General features: G+C 38.2%; 1 protein-coding gene across 2 annotated transcripts in view; it reads right to left on the minus strand.

Moving 5' to 3' along the window:
* LOC131702915 (fibrinogen C domain-containing protein 1-A-like) overlaps nucleotides 1-26,337 on the minus strand; it is a 56,630-nt gene that overhangs the window by 4,044 nt on the left and 26,249 nt on the right. For both annotated transcript variants that reach the window (XM_059005527.1, XM_059005526.1), the window contains 2 exons: nucleotides 16,818-16,914; nucleotides 1,391-1,570 (listed from right to left, as the gene is read on the minus strand). In XM_059005527.1, the coding sequence (XP_058861510.1) occupies nucleotides 1,391-1,570; nucleotides 16,818-16,914 (277 nt within the window). The remainder of the gene's footprint in view (nucleotides 1-1,390; nucleotides 1,571-16,817; nucleotides 16,915-26,337) is intronic.

The raw sequence follows: 26,337 nt of genomic DNA on the forward strand, positions 1-26,337 counted from the left end.
TAGAGATCACTTTTAATTATTTTCTATTTCAGTCTCCACTTTTTAAAACTTAAAAGCGTCCCTGTGGCTACAATAGAGCTCTCAGAATCATGTCTAACTCGAAGTACCTCTGGTACACCAGAGTGTCACCATTAACCACATGGAACAAATGTGTTTTTTCTTAAATCCACTGTGTTGCAGGGGGACGGATTAATAGCTGCGCCCTGGTGTACCAGATGTAATTTGAAAGTAGACATGATTCTGAGTGAAATGTTGAGGTGCTGTAAACGTCAGAGGATTTGATGAATGAAACAGAAATTGATACAAAGTGAGTCTAAACACCTTTAAAAAATCAATAGAGAGTTCTGATATATACCGATATTAAGGTGTCCTTGTATATGTGAATTCAAACAGTTCACAGAAAAAAGGAAACACATAAGAATAGAAAGCGTGGTGCCATTTTTCTGCATTCTGGAACATTCCAGGGTGCATATTAAACAACAAAACAGATTGGCTGGCTGGCTGTCTCAAAACAAAAACAGTTATAATTAAACGCTGCTGTACAACTTGTGAAGCTGCAGTTCCGATGATACGGTTTCCATGGTTACTTTAAACACTCAAAGGTGTTTCATCTGTGTTTGCTTCACTGTGAATGCCTTAAGGTAAGGTTAAAAAAAAAAAAACCGCATTGCCTGATTAAACTGGCCCAGCACATTACTGCACTTGAAGACCAATTAAAAATTCTAATTGGAGTCACAATGTAAAATAGGTGCAGCGGTGCTATAACTATGCCCAAAGGCGTCAAATCATCCTTTGACCAAAAAGAGACAAAAAAACGTTTCTTAAATTTTATTACGTGGCTTCAAAATACATTTAAATCTGTTTTGTTTTTTTTCTGTCCCCATGCCCTTGTGTTATGTTTGCAATCATTCATGTGTTCGTTTCTCAAATAGCATTTTTTTTAAAATTTTATATATATAAAATCTTTGTAAAGGAGCTTCTCTTTCATTGTCTGCTATACTGTAGTCATATGTAACACAGGCTAGATCAGCAAGTCTCTTTGTGTTCGTGCGCACTAGCTCACCTGGGCATTGCTGGCATTACAACAGGCAAGTCCAAAATAGCTGATCGCTAGACGACACTGGCTCTTACTTGTATAAAGAAACTTCGGTTGATGTTACATGTGTCAGACAACTAGGAGTCCAGGGCAGCTATTTGAGTAATTGCTATAAGAATTGTTCAGAATGATTACCAGCATTGTAAAAAAGGTGTCAGTGTGAATGGGTTATATTACATGTGAACCACAAGCTCATTTGTTGTATATCTTGCACCATTATATAGAGTACCAAGGTGATTCGGCTTGAACCTGATTTAGTCATTCCAGCGAATGTTTAGTTGCAACAGTATTCACCTGCAGTTCCAGAGTAATCCGCTACAGTCAGTGGGTATCCATCTTCATCAGGGTCGACCGAGAACAAGCCCACCCCGAACGTGCCGTAATGCGCAAACGCTGTGCTGTTCTCAAAGTCTTCCAGGTCGATCCGCAACTCGTAGTTAGCCTGCATCGTCAAGGCATGGATCCTCTTCATACCTTCAAGAAACACAGAGCACCGGTACGCACACGCATCAAATTGTATTTCACATGCAGTGCTGTGTATAGGACTGCAGTGCTATAGGGTTGTGCAGGATTTAATTTGCCCTTCAATAAAGGTGCAATTAATATGTTGTAAAATGTTATCAGTGTGAGTAAAATACATTTTGGGGAAACAAAAAACATGGACATGTCCTGCATTTCAGTTTTGTTTCCCTGAGCTACTGTACAGTATTGCATACATACAGATCCTCCTGCTGATGCCTGTAGCTGCATGCCTGTTTAAGGTTTCAAAGCAGCTTGTCAGTCTTCAGCTGAAGTCATCTTGAGGGAACATAAATAAACTGGAAAGCCAACAAGGACTGGGTCAAAAAGTTTTGTTTTAAATTGAACTTAATTTTGAGGTACTGCTGCTTTAAGAGAAGTTTTTAAATTCTCTTCCTCGTTCTCATTAAAAAAACAAAAGTGCAAATACATTATTGAGCCACCGGGTGGTGCTCTGCTATCAAACTTAAAAATCCCATTGTAAACAAAGATCAATAATAACACCTTCAAGCAGAATGGAGTTTAACCAACATAATACGATTTCCTGGTATCTGGCTCTAAATAACACCATTACTCAATTTACAACGTCCCCTATCACTTGGATTTAAGTGTTTTCCTTCAGAGTCAGGACAGAAAATCAATTTTAAAATGGCTTGCCTGTCCGCTTCTAACTATATTGCTCATCTTGAACAGGATGGCAGTAACAGATTTTAAGATTTGCCTTCAACGGGCAGTGTGGTTTCATTTGCTGTATTTTATTTCAATATGTTTAAAAACAAACTCTAATGCAGGTTTTCTACATCTGCAGCAGTTCTTTTGTAAACAATAATTTGAGAGAAGCACAGCAATACCACACCTCTTCAAGGCAAGATCTTTAAAATGCCTTTATCAGCTTTTAGTCCTTTTTAAATCTCCAAAAAGACCAACAGAAGAAAATGACTTTCCTGTCAGATATAGCTCTAGGTATAGAGAATGATACACTGGCAATCTCTACTCCTCTTGTGTGACTTAAATTGAACATATGATACAAAGCTTTCAGTAATGAGAAGGAAATTTATGATAACACATCGAAGTCAAAAGATGATACTGCCTATGGAGTCAATATCCAAACTGTTAAAACAAAAAAGAGCACAAGTAAGACCCTTTTGATGTCTTTTTGTGGGTATCGCTGTTTTAAATCTTTCAAGACTTTACATACCGTAGGTCTAGGAAGTATAAACCTGCATGGTTAAAGTTCATCCCAGATATGCACAGTTGTTGGTGAATGGGTGTATTATTGTCTTTGAAAGTAGCCATTGCCAGCAGCCTTGTTAGGTGGACTTAATCTGCCACAATGCTTAAGTAAACTACAGCATTTGTTCAGCCTCCCAAAGTAAATGGGGAGAGCACACCCCAAACCAGGGCGATGCTCAAGCCAGTCATGAATAGAATATGAGACAGGTTGCAAGCTGCTCTCCAGAAGCATGCATTCTAAACAGCATTCTGCACTATATTCATATACAATATACAATACAATATAGTTATATGTCATTCCCATCTGATGCAAGACACCTGTTTGCTTAATCATTCGAAAATTAAATTCAGGTTCAAAAATACACTCAAGAGTGAGGGCTTTAATTCATCGTCTGTCAGCAACTGTGGTTGATCTGTAGCCAGCCGTGTAGTTTCTAGGACAGGATTAGTGGCAATGTATTTGTTTTCTTCCACCAAGAACCTTAACATAACTAATCAATACGTTGGGTGACCCCTTTGGTCATCCTAATCACATTCTTCTAGCAATGTGCTTCGTGAGTTGAACTTCCACTCTATAATAAAAGTGGGTCAACCCATTTAAAGAATACAATTATTTTGTGGGCTTTTCAGTACAAAAATACCCAAGGAAATTCTGGAGATCTGCACTTGAAATGACTCCTGATATGCAACAGTCTGCATGTCGATCTTTAGAGAAAAGGAAAGGGGTGATTGAGTCTGCTTGTAAAGAAGTCTAATATAAAGATCCATATCTCTATCAGTGCCTTATTAAGACGTTTCTGCATTGTGCTCTTGCGGTATAAATGCTCGTAGGCAATGCTGATCTTTTTATATAAGCATCGTTCCTGAAGAGTTTTGACAATCAAGATCCAAGTTGCTTAGAAACAGCTACACTGAAAGGTCTTCCTCAGACTCCAAACAACCCTTTACAGCCTTCACTTCCCAACCTCGCTGCCAACAGCATCAGACTGGATTTCTTTAATTAATTCAAACAAAAAAAACCTTGGAATTGCAGGCTGTGGGGATCTGGAGTCTTGCTGTCTGTATATCATTAGTCTCATATAGTAGGTAGGCACAGAAATATCACCATATAGAGAGTTCAAGGCCGGGCTACATCTGGAATTTGTATACAGTTTTGGTGTAGTTATACACACTGCCGACCCCTGCATTAGGACCTGTCTAGCTGATGGCATCGCACCCTGGTGTGGGGTATGTTTCCATGATTATTCTGGAAGGTTGAATGAATACCGTAAAACCTAAACTGCTGCACATGTATCCTGATGACGATGTACTTTCAAAATGAAAGTGGACCCATCCAGTATGCCAGAATTGTGCACGAATGGTTCGAGGAGCGTGATTTTAGACTACCCCCAATCCCTGGATCTCAATCCACCTTGGCATGATCGTGATAGACTTGAAAGACGCATTCGTCATAACGATCTTCTGTCGACTTCTCTGCACCAGTTACGTCGAATGTTACCAACTCAAGTGATTATCATTCCTCGAGACACCATAAGGAGTCTGTACACCTTTTGTCAAAGCTGTGGCCCAACCTGATGTTAGGTACAGATCCTAATAAAATGCCAAGCAGTGAATATTGCAGCAATTCTTTTTTGTATCTTTTATTTGTCTTTTTTCGACAAAATCTTGAAGTTGCAAAAACATCAAAAATTTAATATCGGGGGAAATTCACTGGAAACTTGAAACTAAAAAAAGTTGGAATTGAATTGAAAGGATTTCTTTTATCCACAAAGTTATTTGTTTCTAGTTTCGTTACAGGTGTTTTTCTCTTAAAAGACGGGGCTAATGATGAAGTGCAAGGCTTTGTGTAAACCTCTGGTTTTACTACGGATTGAAATTAGTTTTATATTTGAGGATCCTAATTAAGCTCTTGGAGACTGGCAATGCAAGAGGTTTATCATGAAACTCTTAATCACTAGACAAACAGAGTAATGCTCTGGAACTCCCAGTGTTTAATTACAGGATGTTAAGCCCTTAAAAATAAACAGAGTATGTAAACAAATACACACATATATATATACAAATATATATTACTAAAACCAGTATCAAACAAGTCTACATTGTATAAACAGACAGAGCACTAAAATTACGAAAGAGGGGAAGACATTTTTTATCTCAAAACTTAGTCAAGATGGGTCTTGAAGAATCTCATTGATTCAGTATCGACAACACAGCGAGGTAACCCATTACATACCTTCACCACTCTTTGTGTAAGGAAGAGTTTCATAGCCTTGAGTCGATCGCCACTTAATTCACAGCTGTGTCCTCTGGTCCTGGTTTTTTGTGCTGCGCTTGAAGTATTGGTTAGGGATAACTCTGTTATCTCCTTTTAGGATTTTAAAGGCTTCAGACAAGTCTGCCTGTAATTCTTCTTTGTTGCAGGCTAAATAGATTCAGATTCCTTCAACCTTTATATTGCTACCCTAAAACTCTTTTTCCATTTTTACTATGACTAACAAGGTTATGAAAATCAACCATCTAACAGAGCATGTGAGTCCCTTTTAGTGCTTTTTTTTGGTCTGTAACAATATGTAAAATGACAGCTGAATCAGTTGAACAGAACCCAATGTGTTTTTCAGAAAGTTGCTCTTAAAAATATCCCACATGATAATATCCACTCTGCAGTCCAGTATGGTTTAATAAAAAAAACATGTGATTCCTTTTTTAATGTTTGTGTTTCCAGAACTATAAAACCTCCTACTGCTGCAAGTAATAGCAGGGGCTGGCGACCAGTTTGGTGGCAGACTGACAGAAAGACAAGCTTGTTTCAAGGAGGTAGGAAACCAATGATTGTGTATGTACGATACACAATCATTGGACGCATCTTAAAGTGGTTGTCACTGACGAAATAATTCCATTAAATCTTACCTGTCATGCATTTCCATTCAGCTACATGTGTCTGAAACGTGCATCTTCTAGCAAGCATGCGCTTTCATTGTAAAGAAATTTAATCTGGTACTACGCTAGTGTGAAGAGAACTCTGTCCGCTTGCCTTTCTCTCAGGAAGTCTGTTATTGTTTCGCTTGCAAGGTGACTTTCTGTGTGCAGTGCCTTCAGGTCGTTGGCTGCATGTAATGTCAGTCAAGAAAGGAAGGAACTGGTTGGTTAATGACGGGAGACAAAGTGTTGAAGGGGTGGGGACAATGTCACTCCCCAGGTGAAATGACCAAGGCAGTTCACTGAAAGCAGGGCTTATAAACAGAAACCGTGTAGTACAAGACGTGTTTTAAAATTACAAGTTTTGCCATATAAACATGCTTTGAGACCTGTTTAGTGAATGGAAGTGCATGATGGGTAATAAATAATTGTTTTAGCTACAACCATTTTAATTTTATAATGTTTACAAAGGGAAACGCAATGCAACATTCATTTTTTGTTCGACTATAAAAGACAATACTTGAGTGAGTTCACAGTGATAAGATCATTAGTTAGACAGATTTGTAGACTTCTATCTAACAATTTATAATAAGTAATGAGAATGCCATCAAAATTAAAACGAATAGGCTCAGTAGGAACATGTCGTGGTTCAATTCTGAATCATTTATTTGCTTTGATTTTAAAAGTATGTTGGGAAATCTATTTAATGCTCTTAAGAAATCAGTTTAGACTTGGCATTGTTGTTTCATTCTCTGTGCTGACGGGCAGAGAGAGGCAGAGATCTCGTCTACCTCAGGAATGAGCTTTTTTCACTTGTGATATTTTGGAGAATTAAATATTAATGATGCGTTTATTCTGTTTTAGCTTTGGGGGTCAATTCAGTCTCGGTGATCTTAATATCTGAAGATGCGCCATAGCCTCGGCTGCCACGTTTAGAGTCGCGATCTCAAGAGAGGGGGGTCTTTAAACTCTGCAGGAAAACTTCGATAAATCATGCCACCTGCGGCAGATTCTGGCTCCAGACTGCGCTTCTGTATAATCAAATCATCTCTTTATCTGGCCATTAAATACAGAGCTCGCTTTCGCACACATTTCAGAGGTTTTTTTTTCTTCTAATTTTTAATTAAAATATTTTATTGGATCATTACTTTTTATTTACACAACCTTCCGTCAGCTTATTTCATTAACAGCGCCGAGCTGTGTTGAATCCATGAAGAGGCTTTTAATAATTTAAAATGTGTGTGTGTGGTTTTTTTTTTTTAAACAGTTTAATTTTTAGAGTACATTTCCTTGCTGTTTTAGGGTATGAAACGTATCATTCATATGTCGTCCAAAGATATTAAAGAACATTAATTTTGAGGGGATTTAAAAATGAGGGCAGGGCAGTTTCTCAAGATATTAAAAATATAATTTCAGGACACCATGGGAAGAAAATACCAGGTGTTACCACAGGGGGCGCTAACTATTTGAAATCCTGTTTGTTAGCATTTTTCAGTTAGGACTAAAGGCTGGCAGAAATAGTTCTCACCAGTTCTGCTCTGAAGGCCACCTAATGAGCCAAAGATGCAAGAGACGGCTAGTGCTAAACAGCAAACTGCAAGTAAAAAAAAAAAGAACACACATCGGCATCACTCATTGTGGACTGTCAATTAATAATCTCATACCGATGAAATATGCAAGGCAGAAGAAGCACTTTATAAATGGGAATAGACAGTTTGAGTGCAGTGTTCAAATGGGTGCATACCGGTATTGATTTATTTAAATGATGTCTTTCTATTATTGTTTTGAAGTGAGAAACAAGATCTTGCTGAAAAGCATGTGCTGCTGTTTCCCGGTTGAGCTCAGGTACTGTGTATCTGTGCTGTGTCTTATAAATACACTCTCACACGTCTCAAAGTAGACAGCTGTCACGCCCCCCCGTCCATCTCGGGCAGTCAAAGGGCAGGCAGGCAGAATCGTTATCTGTCCATCAACCAGTTTATAACCCAACAGCACCGTCTTTGCAGAGAGTCTTTCCGTATCAGCCACTCAGCCGAAGTGACGTCATTTTCTTTCAATAAAAATACGGTACAGTGGGTTCTGTGGGGCAGATGTATTAACACCACTTTTTAGATCATTAAAATAAGCAGGTTTGGGGTTCCTTGGGTTTGGGCAATCAAATATCTAACGGTGCAAGCAAGTCTCTTCAGTGTATTTCTATTGGTAAAAATACAGCACAAAGGATCCTATTTGAATTACTTAAAGGATTGTTTGGGTCAATTGAATAGGCCTGATTATCTGATATACAAAACATAAAAAATAAACAAACTTTAGGATCTTTAAATCTGTCTGTTTGTCTCTGTCTGTCGGTCGGTCGGTCGGTCAGTCGGTCTGTCTGTCTGTCTGTCGTCACAACATAAATGCAACATGTACCGCTATGGCCAAAAGTTTTGCATCACCTAGAATTTTTGGATCGAGACATAAAAAAATAACTATATGAACATAATTTAGATCTTTTATTGAACATCATGTAATCAAAGAAACTACAAAATGATATCGCAAAAGTCTACCGGAAGCCATAATAGTAGTACAGTATTTCATGTTCGATTTCAAAATGTCACATTTTAAAATTTTTGGCAGTTTTTCATTAAGCAGATGGGAAAACTGTGTAATTCGGTATGTTAACGTAACATCATTCAGCAGGTTTCATTCGATATTATGAAGGAGACTTTACTAATTCTATAGGATGATGCACAACTTTTGGCCCTAGCTGTACAAAAGGTCAAGATTTCTATTTTTGTCTGTATTCATCTTTGATTTTAATAGTTAAATATTCATGCCGTATTCTGTTCCTGACCTACACATAGTTGAACCAAACTTTCTGTACATTTAGGCTCCTCTTTTTCTAAAGAAAACAATTTAAAATACTGGAGAACAGAAACAGCAAAATTATAGTGCATGTGGGACAAGCAAAAAACAAAATTACCCTGCATTAAAATGTCAGAATGTAACCTTTGAGACTGAAGAGAATTTGTTTACATGAATTATGTTTTATTATTATAACACTGGTGCTGATTTTCCAGGACGTTGTTAGAATAGTTTAACCTCACTTCGCTTCAGAAACCTTTGTTGTGTAGAGTAAATGGCTTCAAATGTCATATTTCAATGGTTTGCCCTTTTCTTTTTGTGATGTTGGTAATCGCCTCAGTGATTCTGACTGAGTTATCAGCTCTATTGTTACGTTTTATGAGAGTTCTCCTATAAGAAGCGCTGTAATGTTCTGATGTCACTATTTACATGCATATATTACAACTTGGGAATAAGCTAAGGTAAGAAACTAGAGAGTCAAGGAGGCAAACGGTGCACTGAAGAAGACACAAGCCGAAACGTTTTGTCTACTTGACATTATTTGTGTTTTTGCGGTTGCACTAAGATACCCCGTAGAACCACAAATATCTCATCTGCATTTCATTTGGTTTTTTTCAACAGTACTGCATGATGGCCTAGCACTGCAGGGACCTGAATAACAAATCATTTCTCTAATGCTATCTAAGAAAGAAACATTCCCCTGTAATTTACTCAATTGAAAGGATCTCCGGGGTCTATTCAGTTGATCTAAATGTCATATCTCAAAGATAAGTGCTTTGTGGGATTCTGCCTCAGTTATGCAGTTCCATTATTGAGTGCTCTTATATTCTTTGTGCTGTACTTTCTTTTGTTTTGAGGTTACGACTGGAATAAGATACCGGAGATATTTGAACTCATAAGTTGTTCAGGGTTTTTAGCTGTCAAATCTTTATAATTTCTGATAACCTGTAGCCTACTAACCTACTCATTGATAGGCAGGAACTAATGCACGGTGTCCTGGAAATGGCAGGAATACATTTACACAAAAGAATGATTCTCGATTTTGGAAGCCCAAGGGTGAGTGAGTATGTATGTTATGACCTGGCTGTTATTCTCTTGTATTTGATATGATTAAGTCATCAAGGTAAAAAAAAAATGTGCTTGAAATATGAAGGTACAGCTGATACAAGGAATCAGTGGAAATGGATGAAGGAAAAGGGACTGAATTCCAGAACCATAAGGAACTAGGCCTTTAATGATTTCTTTGTGCGTTTCTCTAAGGTACTCTGTAAACCTTTTGTGTTGGCAAAAAGTGAAAAAAAGTGTTCTGTGATCGGAAAACGGCTTAGCCGTCCGATATAATGAGGAACGAAAGAAAAAGTATTTGGTACTCCATGTGGGAGTTAGGGTTTCGTTTGGTTTTGTTTTGTGTAAATAAAAGTCCACGCAAGCGATAAAGTGCAGTTCTGTGTCTGGGTCTGCTGTGTTTAAATGTGAAAACGAACCCAAGCCGTAAGGCTGTGTTACTATATATATACACAGCACAGCACACATCGCTCCCTGCCAACCCAGTATTCCCCACAAACACACACACACACATACACACACACACACACACACACACACACACACACACACACACACACACACGTCAACCCGGCAGGGCCTTTGCCCTGCCACACCACCCCTGACATCTTTTGATCAGCAGGAGATCTTGTGCTCTGAAAATATCACAGCACCCCGCTGGCTCAAACACAAGTTGTGTGCAGTGGTGCACTATGTGGCTGAGATTAAACAATACTTCATGGTGTCCAAGCACTGCAGAGACATGAATACTAAAAGCACCCTCACTTGTTTTGGGTCTGTTTGTGTAAAAAGTTGGCAGATCTACAGTAGTGTGCACATGTATAAGAACACCCCATTGCCTCTAGTTTGGATTTGTTATGCATATGAAATCAAACCATTGGGGCAATCTTCAAATTCTTCTTCTTTCAAATTTTCAAATTTTCACTGTAAGTTCTGGATATGGCTGCACAGAGCGAAAAAAAAATTGGACAGCTGATGGCACTCGTTTTGGAAGACGTGAGTGCTCGTCTTCGTCTCTCCCGAGTTAGTGCGGGGGTTGCAGAATGAGCCAGGTTGAATAATAATTGGACATTACAAATTGGGAGAAAATTGGAAACGAATCAAAATAATTGTTAAAAAAATAGACAAATTAGTGATAATTAATTCAGAAGCTGTTGAAGATGCCTAATTAAAGCACAAAGTGGTGTAACATTGTCACCCGAGTGCCTGTTGTTTCTATGACACTGATTTACTGAGCGAAAAATCATGAAGGTAGGTATATAAATGACACATCTTGATGTTTTCTAATACATTTGCACCCTACTGTATTAAATAATGAATACAAGGCCCATGGTTATGAAAATGTTCATGCAGCAGTGTGTGTGCGACTCCTCTTTAGTTTATTTCTATTTGTAACACACCTCTGATTGCCTGGGTTTGAATCCGGTTCAATTTAAATGAGTATAGTGTCTCAATACAATCACTTTTTAAGCACAGCAAATTTGCAAGCATCAGATTGCAAGAATTAATTTTATAGAAAAAAAAGATGACAAAAAAAACCCCATTGACACAGCAGTCCCTAACAGCCTGTTTTCAATATGTGCTGCTTTCGATACACAAATAAATAACATATTAAATAACACATTAGAGAGCTTTCAATAGCACAAAGCAATGACATTATATCAAGAAGATAGAATCTTGAACTCCTGTAATAAAAAGTACAGTCTAGTTGCGATCGGCTTTCAAGAACAAATTAATATTTAACCGTGCTCTTAGGTAAAAAAAAAAAAAAAAGTCTTCATAAAAATGTGATACACTGAAGAAAGAGAATTCAGAAAGATTATGAAGATATATTTGAAGAAAAGCCTGCTGATATCAAGCGTGACAACAAGCCCCTTTTATTAAAACTGCATGTGGGGACTTATCTGATTCTATCATGCATATATTTCCTTGCTCATAGGACCTTGTCCAGGATGAATAGTGGACGGTGGGATGATGCGAGATTCATTGTTCAGACCAGTTCAGGCTGACTATCCTGGAGATTATGGGGCATGCTGTTCTAGGATTTACAACCGTGGCAAAATAATTTGATATGTGATATTATATATATATATATATATATATATATATATATATATATATATATATATATATATATATATATATAGTGTTATCTTTTTCTTTGTATTCATGAATGTGTTAGTAAATGATTAACAGCAATACCCTTGCAAAGACAGTCACTATGTCATTTAGTGAAATGCACTGTGTAGCTCACAGAAGTACAACACATGTTTTATTCAGTAGTATGGATGCATGCATTCTGTAGATAAACACATCAGTCGTAATAGGTTTCACTTGTATCCACTGCACCGCGCTCACTTGGAATCAGTACGGATCTCCAAGCTCTCTTAAATACAGTCAGATCATAATACAAGTACCATTCAGACCTGTGTCTCCATCTCATGCTATTTATTTACTGTCATGCTACATCTCATACAGTATGCAGGGTTTTCCATCACCTCGAAATAGGGGAAACTGAAGAGACGTTTGGAAAATCTGCAGAAAACTTACTGTGTGCTTGCCCCCTTTGTTTTGAGTATACCAGATCATTTGATTAATGCTGCATTGCCTTCTGAATTACGTTTCTTAAAGTGTTTGTATCTAACAAAATAATTTCATAAATCTAACCTGTGAAACACTTTCATTCGCTGTACAGTAGGTCTGAAATGTGCAGTTGTGAAAGATAAACATATATTTAAAAAAATCTGAAACATGCCTTCTGGTACTAAGCTGGGTTAAAAAAAATGCTGTTTGCTTGGTGGGAAAATGTAAGGAATTATTTAGTCGGCTACAATCACTTTAAAAGTGAATAAATAGAGTAAAAACGTAAGAAGCTCTCAACCATGCAGTAAGTGTTAAGAAAATCTCCTGCCTTATTAAAAGCTAATTCAATGCACGTGTGATTTTCCTAAAAAGAAATGGACTTTTAATAACAAGATTAAATAATGCAACAAGAAGGATGAAATTGACATGCGCTTGAAATGTTTTTGCTTACGATTGTAAGTCGCCCTGGATAAGGGCGTCTGCTAAGAAATAAATAATAATAATAATAATAATGCGATCCACAGAGATGTATGCCTGGCAGAGCTGGAAGCATCAATCTAGTGTTTTAATAAACTGCACACAGAATGATTGCAGGAAGCAGGAAGTTGCTGTACATCAACAGCACAGTGCGGTTTATTTGTTCTATTTTGTTTCAGAGTGTTTCTTTCATATTCACAGCAAGGTGTGATTCATCACAATATCGTACAGTGTAGTAGTCTTGTTATATGGAAAGGTCACGAAGCGGACATGACAAGATTTACCATTTTGGGGATTAAAACAAAAAAATACGTTAACCCAGTTTTTTTTTTTTTTTTTTTTCTCAGTGAGGAAATAAAAATATCCGAATTCGTTTTTGACGTCTTTGGTTGATGTGCCCTTTTGCGTTAGTTTCGTACAATTGTAACGTCACAAACCCCTAAATGTCATGTCTAAGTTGTTTCATTCTGGTAAATTTATTTGGTGCGTTTTTTTTACTGCATCAGCTGAAACAATTGGGTTGATTTGCTTTTTGGAGAAAAAAGCGAATCTAGCTGTAAAGTTATCAGAGCATTGTAAAGAAAAAAAGACATTGGATAGACATATCATATATATTACTTGATAAGCTCAGATATACACTGGCATGATCTCCAAAGCATTAGCCCTACCACTACTTGGCGTTGTACTGAAAATTGACATTTTTCTAAGGTTCCATCCTATACCGTCCATATTAAAAATAATAGAAAGCAGATTATTTTAAACCACATAACCTTTCTCCACTTATGTAAGGCCACCATATCTTGATCCATTAAGTCAGCCTTTGCCTTTGTGATTTTCACCAGTGGTTTTCTCAATGGTGCACCATTATGGAAATCCATTCTGCGTAACTGGTCGATGCAGCTGTCTCGCAACCTGCAGTCTGTGTTCAGCTTATTGTGTGTATTGATTGACGCCTTTCACTTCTCTCAATTCTCCATAGCTGCGCTCTTCACCTCTCCATCAGCAGTCGATTTCAGGCAAAAATGTATAAAGTAAAGGGTGCCATGTGTAATGGGGCAGTGTTGTGCGATACACTGCTGTTGCAGATTATGTCCCTCTCGGTGACACTCGTGTGCAAGGTCACTGGTTCGCGCCCAGCCTCTGACCTGTTAAATTGGTGTCGTGACCCGGATCTCAGAGATTGGCTGCAGCCGATCACCGAGGTTAAAGGTGGGAAGACTGTAACGGGCAGTGTGTGATACAGCGCTGTTACAAATTCTGTCCCCTGTCGGTGAGATGAGGTTAAGAGCTTGCGTGCGGTGTGCAGGGTCGTCAGTTCACGCCAATCCTCAGCCCTGTTACACATGCAGAGTATGAGTGCATTCAATTGAAAAAATAAAACAAGAAATGAGAATCAGGCACAGCTCGGATGACCTCACAGAGCAGAAGCGAAAAACTGCTTAGCTAAGCTTATGGAAATCAACATTTTGAATATAAAACAAAACTGAGGGAGCTCAGGAGAACCTGAGGGTGTGTGTGTGTGTGCGTGCGCGGGCAGGTTTTCAATTAGAGGGAATGAAACTAGAGCAGTGGTTATATAAAATGGATGATTCTTCTACAGCAGATTTTCTCCCGGCAGGAAGAAGTATGAAATGGCAGGGCAAAGATAATTTAGACATATGATTTTTACATTTTACAGTGTTCAAAAATGTAGTAAGCATCAGTTACAACGCTCGTGTTACATTGTAAACTATAACCCCAGAACTACATTTGTATTGTGGCTGCGCTATCCTTATAGCAGCTAACTGTATTAACTGTAATGAAGATAACAGAAGCTTTAGGGCATGTCACATCGATTTGTCTGAATGCTCCAGAACATTCATGCTTCCAGAAGCATCTATAACCCTAATCCTAACCTTAAAGCACAATGTAACTCCAAACCTTTAACTTAGTCATGATCTTGAAGTCACTATCAGATTTCAAAACTGCCATCCAGTGAGATGATAATTATATTCTCTATGTGACGGGTGTTATTCAAAGTGTCAATGTTCCAGGGAGCATTTAGCACTTAGCAGTGTTAGCAATGAATAATTACATACAATTAAGTTTTTTTTTTTTGTAATTGCTTCTTAAAAAACGTTTTAATGATTTTTTCATAATCATGTTTTAATTCTTGAGTACACTACTATTTTGTAACTGCAGTGGGATTAAACCATTACTGGATAAATGTTTTAGCATTACTCAGTAACTAATTGATGTTTGTTGTTAAAATGCAAGGCGAGTGCAGTTACAGTAGGAGTTACATACAGTATGAGTATGTAGATATGACTTACAAGCCCACAGTTTTTTTTTTTTTTTTTTTTTTTTACTGTTTTCAGGTTTAAATTTGTTAAATTAAAAGGGAATTGTTATCAAATTTGAACATCTCTTTTAATATACTTCAGTTTTCACTTACTAATGAATACCATCGTTGAGTGAAATCCAGTTTAACGCTCATCTTTAAAAAAAAAAAAAAATTCCATTCAGGGGTAAAAAATCTGATTTTGTTGAGAAAAATCTTAAAACCTAAATCCCTAATTATCATGAAGACACAGTAACCGCGTACCATTGCTGCACTTTACAGCATTGAGTTTAACAATCATTTCAAAGGGACCATTGGAATATGTAAAACAGAAAATAATAATAATACCAAGTCACTATAGATTAACCTTTGCTAGTAGAACATTTTCCACATGAGATAAAACTAAACAAGGCAATGGAGCTCTGTGCCCCGTCTCTTCCGAATGTTTTCTGCCTGGGTTCACTGAATCTATTTTCCTGAACACAATGTACAATGCCCATTACTCCCTTGTAGCTTCCTGTGTTTTTTGTGAGAGCTGGTAGTAATGTGGCTAAGTCTGCCCATTCATGCCCTAGATATGTCTTTCAATATATGTCATTCTTTGAGACAATTAGGTACATTACACATGTAGACCAATACATTACAATCCGTAAACTCTGTAATGAATTCATTCTTCTCTGAGAATTTCACTCAAACTGTCACACAGAACAGTACCTTCCTCTGCAATTATAACTATTAAGATTGTTCGTCTGGCATATTGATATGATCATGCCCAAAATGTCTGGCATTGCATTTTAATCAGCTAACAGAGATGTGCTGTACAAAAAAAAAAAGACACCTGCAGGTTGATACAATCGAAATAATGTTTGAGTTGCATATCAGTCGTGTCCTTAATTAATAAACTGAACAGACTAAAGTCTTGTTTCAACCAGGGTCTGGATTTAATCAAAACTATCGCCAAGCCATAGCCATTCTAAAGTATAATTATGGCCTCTAATTGGGTCAATCCAGCTAGGTGTTCAAGTAAATTCAGTCACAAACTCATGCGATAGATTAGTTATTAAAACAGACTACTACAATATACATATTTTACACTACATTCTTTGGGCTTTGGCCTCGCCATTTGAGGTACTCCTGCCTGTAAATGAGCTTGCAGATAAGTGGAGAGGCTGGCCGTAGTGAAGCCATGGGCAGGGGGGCAGGATAGCTGCCCTACCCTGTTAGACGAAGCCAAAAAAATCAGGTGGAGACTGGGGAGGAGGCAAACTCTGACGCTCAGCAGGGACGTAAGAGGTAAGATGAATCCTTTCCTTGCCGATCATTGGACATAATGTTGTTGAGGAACGAGTAAAAAACTAGCTATTCGTCCGGTATTGGAATTGCCCAAAATATGCTTGATATTTAAGTGATTTGATTTAATGTTAAAGTGAGTTCCCTGCCAGAACCATCGCTGTACTTCATTAAGGACCTGGTTGGAACAAGGTGCTAGGCTGGAATGGACTGAAGGAGGCACAGGTGAGTAATACAGTATTTATGTAGATTTTGAAATTTGAAAAAGGGGAGAATGGATTTTTTGGGGGGTAAAGCAGTGGAGGCGTCATCGATTTGGGATACTTATTGGAAGGTATTTCAAGTACTTTTCAGCTAGATTGTAGTAATATTTGCAGAATTTTGATATGTGAAGAGTGCAAAAAAGCAAAAAGAAATAATTTAGTGGTGATCATTCTTTTTTTTTGTTACAAAATAGTTCTTTGTACCTACCTAGCCAGTGCTCCCCAGTTATCTTTCCAAATCCTTCTCTGTATGCATCCCATCCTCTAAAGAAATTCACAGAGCCATCCTCCCGACGCTGGATAACCTAAAACAGAACGAAACAATGCCTTGAAAAGCCTTGCTCATGACCAGATGTTTAGTGTTGGTTTGACATCAGTTACTTCAGCAATCAGGCAAGTTCGAATGCATTCTATTTATTCAGGTCACTCGAGAAACTACCAAAAAAACAAGACAGCACTTCACAAGCATTATGTGTTCAGTATGTGCTATTTATAATAACTTCCAAACAAAGGTAGTGGGGGGGGGGGGGTTGAAGAAGTGCTGACTACGGAAAGACCAGATGCTGGGTTAACAAAAATATGGAAGATCTTATTATAGAAGTGTGTTTTTTTTATTTTTATTTTTTTTTAATAGCTGTTGAAAATATGTCTTACGGAAATTAATTTGTAGCTGACTTTGTTTCAAATATTATTGTTATCTATGATTCTTTATTTCCTTTGAAGAACCCGTTGCAACGGGTTTCTGGCTACAATAATTCAAGTGCTATCAGTGTGCCAGGCTCTTTTGAATTTCATTATTCCAGATACACACCGTTGAAAACAAACTCTGCACTGGATGATCGTGGAAAACAAACAGTACCCTGCTATCAAAACAGTGTGGCAATCTCTACTTTGAAACAGGTGGTCAATGTTGCCACAGTCTTTGAAGGAAACAGTCGCCACATCTCCAGAGAAGTCCATGTTCTTTATCTGACTCATGTCCACCTCTCTTTGACCAAAAGTGACTTTGAAGAAACGCTTTCATTGTTTCCAGGGTCTCTGTACAGTCCCTAGCGGACAGATATCCACTTCACAATCCCGCTGCCATCTGTCAGCTAATTCAGCAGTCTCTCGTCTCAGTGACAGCTAAAGGACGGGGGAGCTGCAGGGAGTCAGCAGGTAAGGACAACTGCTGCTGCTGCTGCTGCTCAGTTCCAGTCCCTCAGCTCTGTGGCCTGACACCTACTGAGCTTCCTCCACGAATCCCTAAATCAAGTTACACAGAGACGCGTTGGCAGTATTTTCATCACTGACGCATTCCCTTATTAAATTCAGACGATTTTTATTGCTTTTTTATTAGATCATTTTGGTGCTTTTATTGTTTCAGATATTTGTAAAAATGACATAAAGCTAATAATGTAGTAAACCCATGCCATTCTAGTATCTTGGTTTTGAAAGTCTACTTTGGACTCCTGGACTTTGTTATTTTGTAAAGCACTATTTTACCCACCCCAGTAGGGTTGATTACACCTGCAAGCCCCTGAAATGTTTGTTGAGAGGGTTATACATACAACATATTGATTTATTAAAGGGATATTTTTCTATTGATTCATAAATTGTATTTATGCGTATCATTCAATGCAGTGTCCCCTATAATGGCAGAGACCGGGTCCTGTATAATCTGCCCAAGCTATCTGCCTTTAAACTGACAACAAACTGTGATAAAAAGCAACATCTCCAGCAGATGCCTGCTTCCCTTCTCCTGGCGTGCTGCCACACAGCACATTTTGTGAGCTCAAGATCTATGCAAGTGCTTGTCCAAGCTGATATGTTTCCAGATCCCTGTGATACAAGATATGCGCTTTTAAAAAAAATGTGCTTAACAAAATAAAGGGGGGGGAAAAAAGTATTGTGCAATTTGTTCTTACAGCACATTATGGATGTTCGGCAGAATACACCTAATGTACCTTCTACAGTAACGGCTCAGCAAACCTGTCTTCAAAACAGTCACGTCCGTTGAGTGCAAAGGCTTTGAAATTCCGAATGCTCTTTATAGCAGAAATCAACTTGCAGAGCCACACCAGTGCCAGCTGACCTCAGCAACCAGTGGCTGGAATCCAAAGAAACCTTTACTCTTGTGTCAGTAACAAGCACTAATCAGTGTCACTAAGCTGGGTTTTAAAAAGAGACATCAGAAATGCATTGGTGGTTTTGATAGCTCAAGTCGAAGTCTACTTGCCTAATGGGACTGCATGTGGTGTTGTAAAAAGACCACGGGTTCTCGGTTCCAATAGCTGCTGCCTCCAAATGCCCAGGTTTTTGTTTCAATCAGTATTGTTTTTGTTTAATGTGCACCTGAAAGCTTTGAAACAAACATTTAGTTCCTGGATGAAACAAAAACTGGAGTTCAGAACTAATTTCAATATATTCAGGAAGGAGACATCCACTTCTGAGTTGAATTGCGGTTTATTGAATTAACATGGTTAATAATACAATGACATCATTTGGCTCGTGGCCTTATCCGTTGGGGTTCGGTAGCTGCTCTAATACTAACAGACATAGACCGATAGGCTAGCCAGCAGGCAGAACAAGTGGTCCTCTGGGCCACCTTCCTCCCCTTGGACAAGGCATGCTGCAAGTGGAGGCAGGGAGGAGGAGGAAACGTAGATCAAAAACAACATGAAACCGAGGCATAGACTGCTATTTGTAGAATGTCGGACAATGATGTAATTGGTAGGTGGAGTTTCCTATCAGAAAAACAACCAAGTTTCTAAAGAAACTGGGGGTTTTGATCATCTTACACTCTGCTGGTATATATCACCCCTGGCATTTATTAGAGCATTTTACAGCATTGGGAAATTCCACCTGTTTGTATGGGTCGCTCTAGTAAAACCATGGAGAGGTCGTTGCAGTCCAGGGGGGTTCCCCAGTGCTGTAAAAGGGTCCATTAACAGCCAGCTTTGTGACTGTGCTCCAGGTTTGAGGTGTTTGAGTATCGTAATAATAAAGTCAGTTTTCCAGTGTATCTTATTGCAGGAAACGCCAGCAATAAAATAATTACCAAGTTCTGAGATATGAGATAGTAATGTTAACACTTATTACCAAAAGCGAAGGGAGTGCTGCAATGCTATTGAGGTAGCTTGGTGTAAGGTTGTTATTAATCAGTACGCAATTATGCAAAATGGAAGTGGCAGCAGCAGTTTAATTTAGCATATGAGATAGGTACCATCAAGTGGACTATATTTTCACAAGTCCTTTAATAAGCTTTAAATCCAGGTGCAGTTGTGATTGGGTACGACTCTTAAAAGCACAGGGGGATTAAATAGGGCCACTTTGCTCTGCTGTTTAGGACACTCTATTTAATGAGTTACTTTTTTAGTTTATTAACTGTTAATAACTATCTTATCTTAGATGTAGTAACATATTCATTAACTGTAAAACAGAATAAAACCTGATGTTATGTGCAAAACATTACCACAGTTACTTCTTTAAAAGTGCTTTTAAATAAATGTAACTCCGCTTCAGAGATACGATTGCCTTGGATCTCACAAAGTAGGATTCCGATATTTGCAAAACAGTTTTAGCTCAACTTTTTCATTTATAAATAGGTTAACATACAGGGTGATTAGAAAGTAAGTTTACCACATCAACGCCCCATGCATATTGCTAATCATTAACACAAAATGCACAACATTTGTTAACATGTTAGTGTGAACAGCATCTGTTAAACAAAGGTTCCTATTAAACTAAAGTGTGATTTTTAAAATGTATGCAAGATGTTCAGAAATTTGCATCAACAACATGGTAAGTTGTTCCAGTAAAACTGATTTAAAAAATGCAATATTAAAGTTTGTAGGTGGATTACTAATAGGTTTTTCCCTTTTTTATATACATAAGTGCATGCATTTGTTGAAAGAGGCTGACCATGTTTTTTCAAGATGTACTGTACACATGCAATAATTATCCTGTGTTTGATCTTGAGCCTCCAAAAGCAAAATGTTTATCCCAAAAGAAAATGTTGTCAACTGTGCCCACAAAAGAATTATTTTAATTGTAAGGCATTGTAAATGTTTTAACTACAGCTTATACAGTTTGTTATTAATTTACGCACATATTAGGCATCTAAATATTACCTAAAAATGACATCTTGTTAGACAGAAGGTGGCATGACAGAAGTGTGTGGGATTCTTAGCGATGCCACTGTGATACAGCTTTTAAACAAACACTTTTTAGCCACCATGTCTGGGTTTGCGAAACGCTGTGGGTGGAAAACTAGTGTTTATTTCTTGAAAGGGCCCCAAGCTTTGCCAGGAAACAGAATGCTTTCCTTGCACCGTAGCAGAAGGTCTGTGTAAACTGGAGTAAAGTTCTGAGCAAGTGCCAGCGCCAGACACAGAGCTGTCGCATTGAATTGAGTATTAGACATCTGGGGTCATCTCCCTGCCTGAAGAGATGGAGGCTTCTGGCATTTCTTGGAACAGCAGAGGTCGATCTCCAGACCAGCCTCTGAATCCCTGTGGGCGGCACAGCAGACATGAATAACATCCTGCCACTAAACCCCAAGAGCCGAGCTGGGAATGCTGTCTGACACCCAAAGAGCTCGGCAGATGACAAACATTGTTAGGAGGAGGGAAAGACACAGAAAGAGATCAAAATAAACCCATGCTAATAAATGCTAATGGATTTCAGTTGTGTGTGTGTGTGTGTGTGTGTGTATATAAACCAATTTAAAAACGCTTTAAAATTGTCTTCCCAATGAAACTGCTACTTACTATATATGACTTTTGAGAAAAAGATAAATAAAAATGTGTCATGAGATGTGACAAAACAGCTCATGGGGTGCTCATAATATATGGATCTGGGGTAGGGCAAGAGAAACATTATAGACGTCAAATGAGTTCTAGTGTTCTTTCAATAGAACATGAAGGGTACACCTATTCTAAGTAATTCAAGTACAGGACATAGGAGCTTCTTGTTGAATTAATATTAATATTTTGCATTACCTAGCATTTTAGGATTGAGACATCATTTATAAAAAAAAAAAATACATGAACAGAATTTAGATCTATAATTTAACATCATGTATTCAAAATAAATAAATTAAATAAATAAATAAATAAATAAATAAACAATGTTGCAAAAGTCTACCAGAAGCAAGAATAGTATTACTGTATTTTACATTACATTTTGAAACGTCACATTTTTCAATTTTTGTCAGATTTTGGAAAACTACAAAGCAGTATGTAATTCAATATGTTAACAGGACATTATTCAGCAGGTTTCATTCGACTTTATGAAGCAAAATGTGTTAATTCTATAGGGTGATGCAAAAGTTCAGGCCGTAGCTGTACATTCCCTAGTACTGCCATTACTTCGTTGTGAACAGGCACTTATTTTAAAGTGTGACTAGAATGGGATTAGTCTTCGTGTTGATCTGTTGGTGCTGCTAATTCCGTCCCTGTCTGCACTGGGAGCGCGTGTGTCCTTAATTAGTTTTATCCTTGCATTTAAAAACTACTCAACTAGTTGTCATAAGCCTTTTAAAAGCTTTCCCTCCACTCCTGCCAGAAGGAGGGCACTGAACTGGGGAAGGATACATGAGGATTTGGGAAGATTTAAAGTGTCAGCCTTGTGTTGACTAGCTGGGCGATACCAATAAAGATTTCTGGCTTGACCTTCTTAATCACTAGTGCGGGAATCCTCTCTCAGTGACCTCCCAAGCCAGCTGCATTTCTGTTATCTTCCGAGATGCCTCTCCAATTAACAGCACTTATCAAGATCAATTCTACTGACAGGCTGAGATGGGAAAGAGATTTTGCGAAACAAATTTAATACAACTCAAGGCAGTGTATTAGGAAAAGGTTACCAGACAGACAAGCTCTCTCAGTACTGCATTTAGAGGTACTGAGCTTTATATTCCTGTAAGTAGTTCCATTATGTTATATACAGTGAAATAATCCGGTCTTACTCCTATTGACAACCATGTAAGGTTCCTTTCCATAGCAAGGCCCACGTCTACAGTCCCGGACGTATCAAACCTCTGTTAGATTACATCTCTAATAAGACTTTATTTTTCATTATAAACCATTTCAAAACAGTCTGAAATCTCTGATGCAAAAGAATGGAACTCATCCGAATCTAAAACTGAAAACAAAACGAGAAAAGCTTGCAGAAGATAATAATTAAATAATATCAAGAAAATTGGTTAACACTAATAGATCGTGTGATATTAATTAGTTACGATGAATCATCTGTACCCTTCCTTTAGCAGCGAGGCTATTATGGCCACATTGTATTTTTTTGGTCCCTTGACTAGCATATAGAAGCATCAAAACTCAGTCTAGGCCCCTTACAATGAGGTCCATTATATGTATTAACACTGCACATAAGACGTGCCTCGAACCATTTGTTGACTGTTATAGATTTCATTTATATATATATATATATATATATATATATATATATATATATATATATATATATATATATATATATTTTAAGGGCATTTTGCAGCCTGCGATGCATTATAGGATTAGGTGGACAGGGATCACGAGAGAGACAGGCAGATGTTTGTTGTCTAATCCAAAGATTACGGATTTTAGTTACAGATTATGGAAGCTTTAACTCCAAAAAAAAAACAAAAAGGTTGCCAGCATGGTTCCTCTATACATATTCCATTAGTGTTAGCCCATTGCTTTGGAAACTTAATATTCCTCTCCTTCAAATACCATCACAAAAAAAACTGTCTTTCCTGGCCATTGGCAATGGCAAACTAAGAAGCTCATTTGAAAACTACCATGTCTCTGAGAACTTGGATAATGAATAGAAAAAAGGTTTTGAAGTCCTCACTTACCTGTGTCACCCCTCCATTTATTAACGCCCCTCGTCGCTCCTTGACCTTTTCTTGTGCAGCAAACCCAATTTCATATGTTTCATATATTCATAGAAACCAGAATACACAGACCCCCAAACTGTCAAACTGTAGAAATCTCCAACAAATCCCCTGTCACTTCAAAGCGAAATCGTTTACTTGCAGGAAAACCATTGCACACCTAATCAAAACCCTTTTAATCTCCACCCATCCATTCTGAGCTAATGTTCTTTGAAGTGGAGCACCGTGTGTAAAGGAAATTTGCAAGACACGAGGGAGAATGCTTTCCCGAGTTTGATTGATTTCGTTTGGTTTTCCCAGCACCCTCCATTACATTTGCTGTCTGAACTCCAGACTTGAGATTCCAGCTGAGAAGACAAAACCCAGTGGCCATGCTGGGTAGGCAGCACAGCAGCCAACATGGTTGCCAGCAGTGATCAATGAGCTTCCCACCGGCTTGGCTATTTCTGCTGCTTATTTCAGCTTTCAACAACCTGGTCAACAGCCAGCTCTGGGCTCAAAGTACATTACCATCGCACAAGGGTGCTAATCCCCAGTATGGGAGTGTTGTAAGCCTGAATCATCACACCTGCCGTCATGCTGGGATGTCAAGCCAAATATACCACATGCAGAGAGTTTTCTTAAAAATCTTAATTGCACACTGCAGGGTAAATCCCTTTCGCTAACTGGTTGCCCATCAGGAGAAACGGATGCGAAAAAAAAAAAAAATCTTAGAATGTCTTTGCTGCCAATCACAGGGCTTATTGGGGATAAAGAGAGTGTAGCAGTGTGGAGTAGTGGTTAGGGCTCTGGACTCTTGACCGGAGGGTTGTGAGTTCAATCCCCAGTGGGGGACACTGCTGTTGTACCCTTGAGCAAGGTACTTTACCTAGATTGCTCCAGTACAAACCCAACTGTATAAATGGGCAATTGTATGTAAAATAATGTGATATCTGTATAATGTGAAATAATGTATAATGTGATATCTTGTAACAAGTGTAAGTCGCCCTGGATAAGGGCATCTGCTAAGAAATAAATAATAATAATAATAATCAACATGCAAGGGAGCATGAAGCCTAGCTAGCCTCCAATCAGCGAAATTGCTACTGTTCAAAAACCGTGTCAACACAGCTCTGGATAAGAATGCTGCAATGACTCGCCCCCACCCTTCTTCCATTTAAGTCCTGATTTCAAGTTATTCTAGGGAAAGAAGATTATACTTATTCACAGATCACTCAGGTCCAGCACAGGACAGGAGCAAGGCTTCTCTATGCTGGAAACCGCTGCAGTGGCCAGCCATTACTTTATGTGGGTTTGCAGCTGCTCACTTCTAGAGATGTCAATGCTGGTTACATTACCCTGACAACTGATCGCTGTCTACGTTAGAACAACAATATTTGAATCTACGGTCAGACCACAGCATTACCAAGAATGGCAACACCATGGACTTGGAACAACGTAATATGTGTCATCTGCAATAGGGAGAATGGTCCTGATACAGCAGCAGAACGGCAATGGATACCAGAGTGTGTGTGTGTGCCTGGTGGTCTACAGTTTCTTCAGAATAATACACTGGGATTATATAGCTATCCCAATGGTACGCTTACAACTTCTAGTAATTGAAGCCCAATAGCCAGAATCTAAAGACTAAACCCAGGTTCTTGTTTCAGTACTTGCACTGTTTGAACTTTAGCCATCAAAACATATGTTGTTGAAGCAAAATAATTATTTTCTTCAGGGAAATAAGGCAGCTCTATTTTATTAAAAAGCTTTGCCTTCAGTGTTGCACGTTTGTAAAAGTATTCTGGCAGGAAATTGGAGCCCACAAAAATCAATTTCTATGTTTGAGAGGAAGAGAAAAGTGGTAGAAAGAGTATACGGTTGTAGATTTATTTTTTGCTGTAAATATTTCAGTTCTGACGTGTACCCATTAAAAGCATCTTTTCAGAATCCGTCTCTTGCTGTCAATTATATATAAACCATTCATTCCGACTATTCCTTTTTGTAAATAAAATAAAAAAGAAACATTATATTACTATATATCTTTGGTGAGAGAGGCTAATAAAATATGTAATTCTCCAAAGGGGCAATTGAATAGTTCTAGGAATAATGCATCTTTATCTCCACTTGGACCTACAATTAGATGCAAGCTAGACTGTCGTCACTGAAAAATCATTGCATTCTGTTGGATCAATAGCGAACTGAGTTCCTTTTGCCTGTGTAAGGGTCTTTTAAAACAACCTTAAGCACAAACGAGCGTTAGCATTTGGAATATAAATAAAACTGCTGCAATGTATCACTCTAAACCTTCCTTGCAATGTGAAACTCAAAGAGCAAAATAGATGCTATAGAAATATCTTTTCAGTTTAGATTGCTTTTATCTTTAACTGTAACTTCATATGCCACCCGTAATAACTCAGAGCAAACTTAATATAGGCATTACTCAGCTTCCCCAGCAACGCGGCAGTACCGTATACTGTAGTTGAAGTGAACTATCATCAAAAAGAGCTAAAAGAAGAAAAAAATCATGAGGTCTCTGCTTGTATGCATGGATATCTACCACTGTTACTACCCTACTTGAATTGCTATGAATTACCATCTACTTAAAATGCAGACTGCATACATGCACAACAGAACTGCCAAGAAAGTGTATGAGTAAAAAGAAAAAGTCAAACAAGTCATGTTATACTTGGAATGGTATTCTGAATATCAGAGGTCCAGGGTGTCATATACAGTATAACCCTCTACTGTTGCAAGTAAAGTATAGCCGTAGCAGGAGCATGTCTTCTGTATTGACCTTTGACCTACACTACCCTGAAACTTTAAATTAAAAAGATGCCAAGCTGCAGTGAGTTAAACTTGTCGAACAAAAAGTCAG

Source organism: Acipenser ruthenus, chromosome 31 (assembly GCF_902713425.1).
Source record: "Acipenser ruthenus chromosome 31, fAciRut3.2 maternal haplotype, whole genome shotgun sequence".
NCBI classification, from domain to species: Eukaryota; Metazoa; Chordata; class Actinopteri; order Acipenseriformes; family Acipenseridae; genus Acipenser; species Acipenser ruthenus.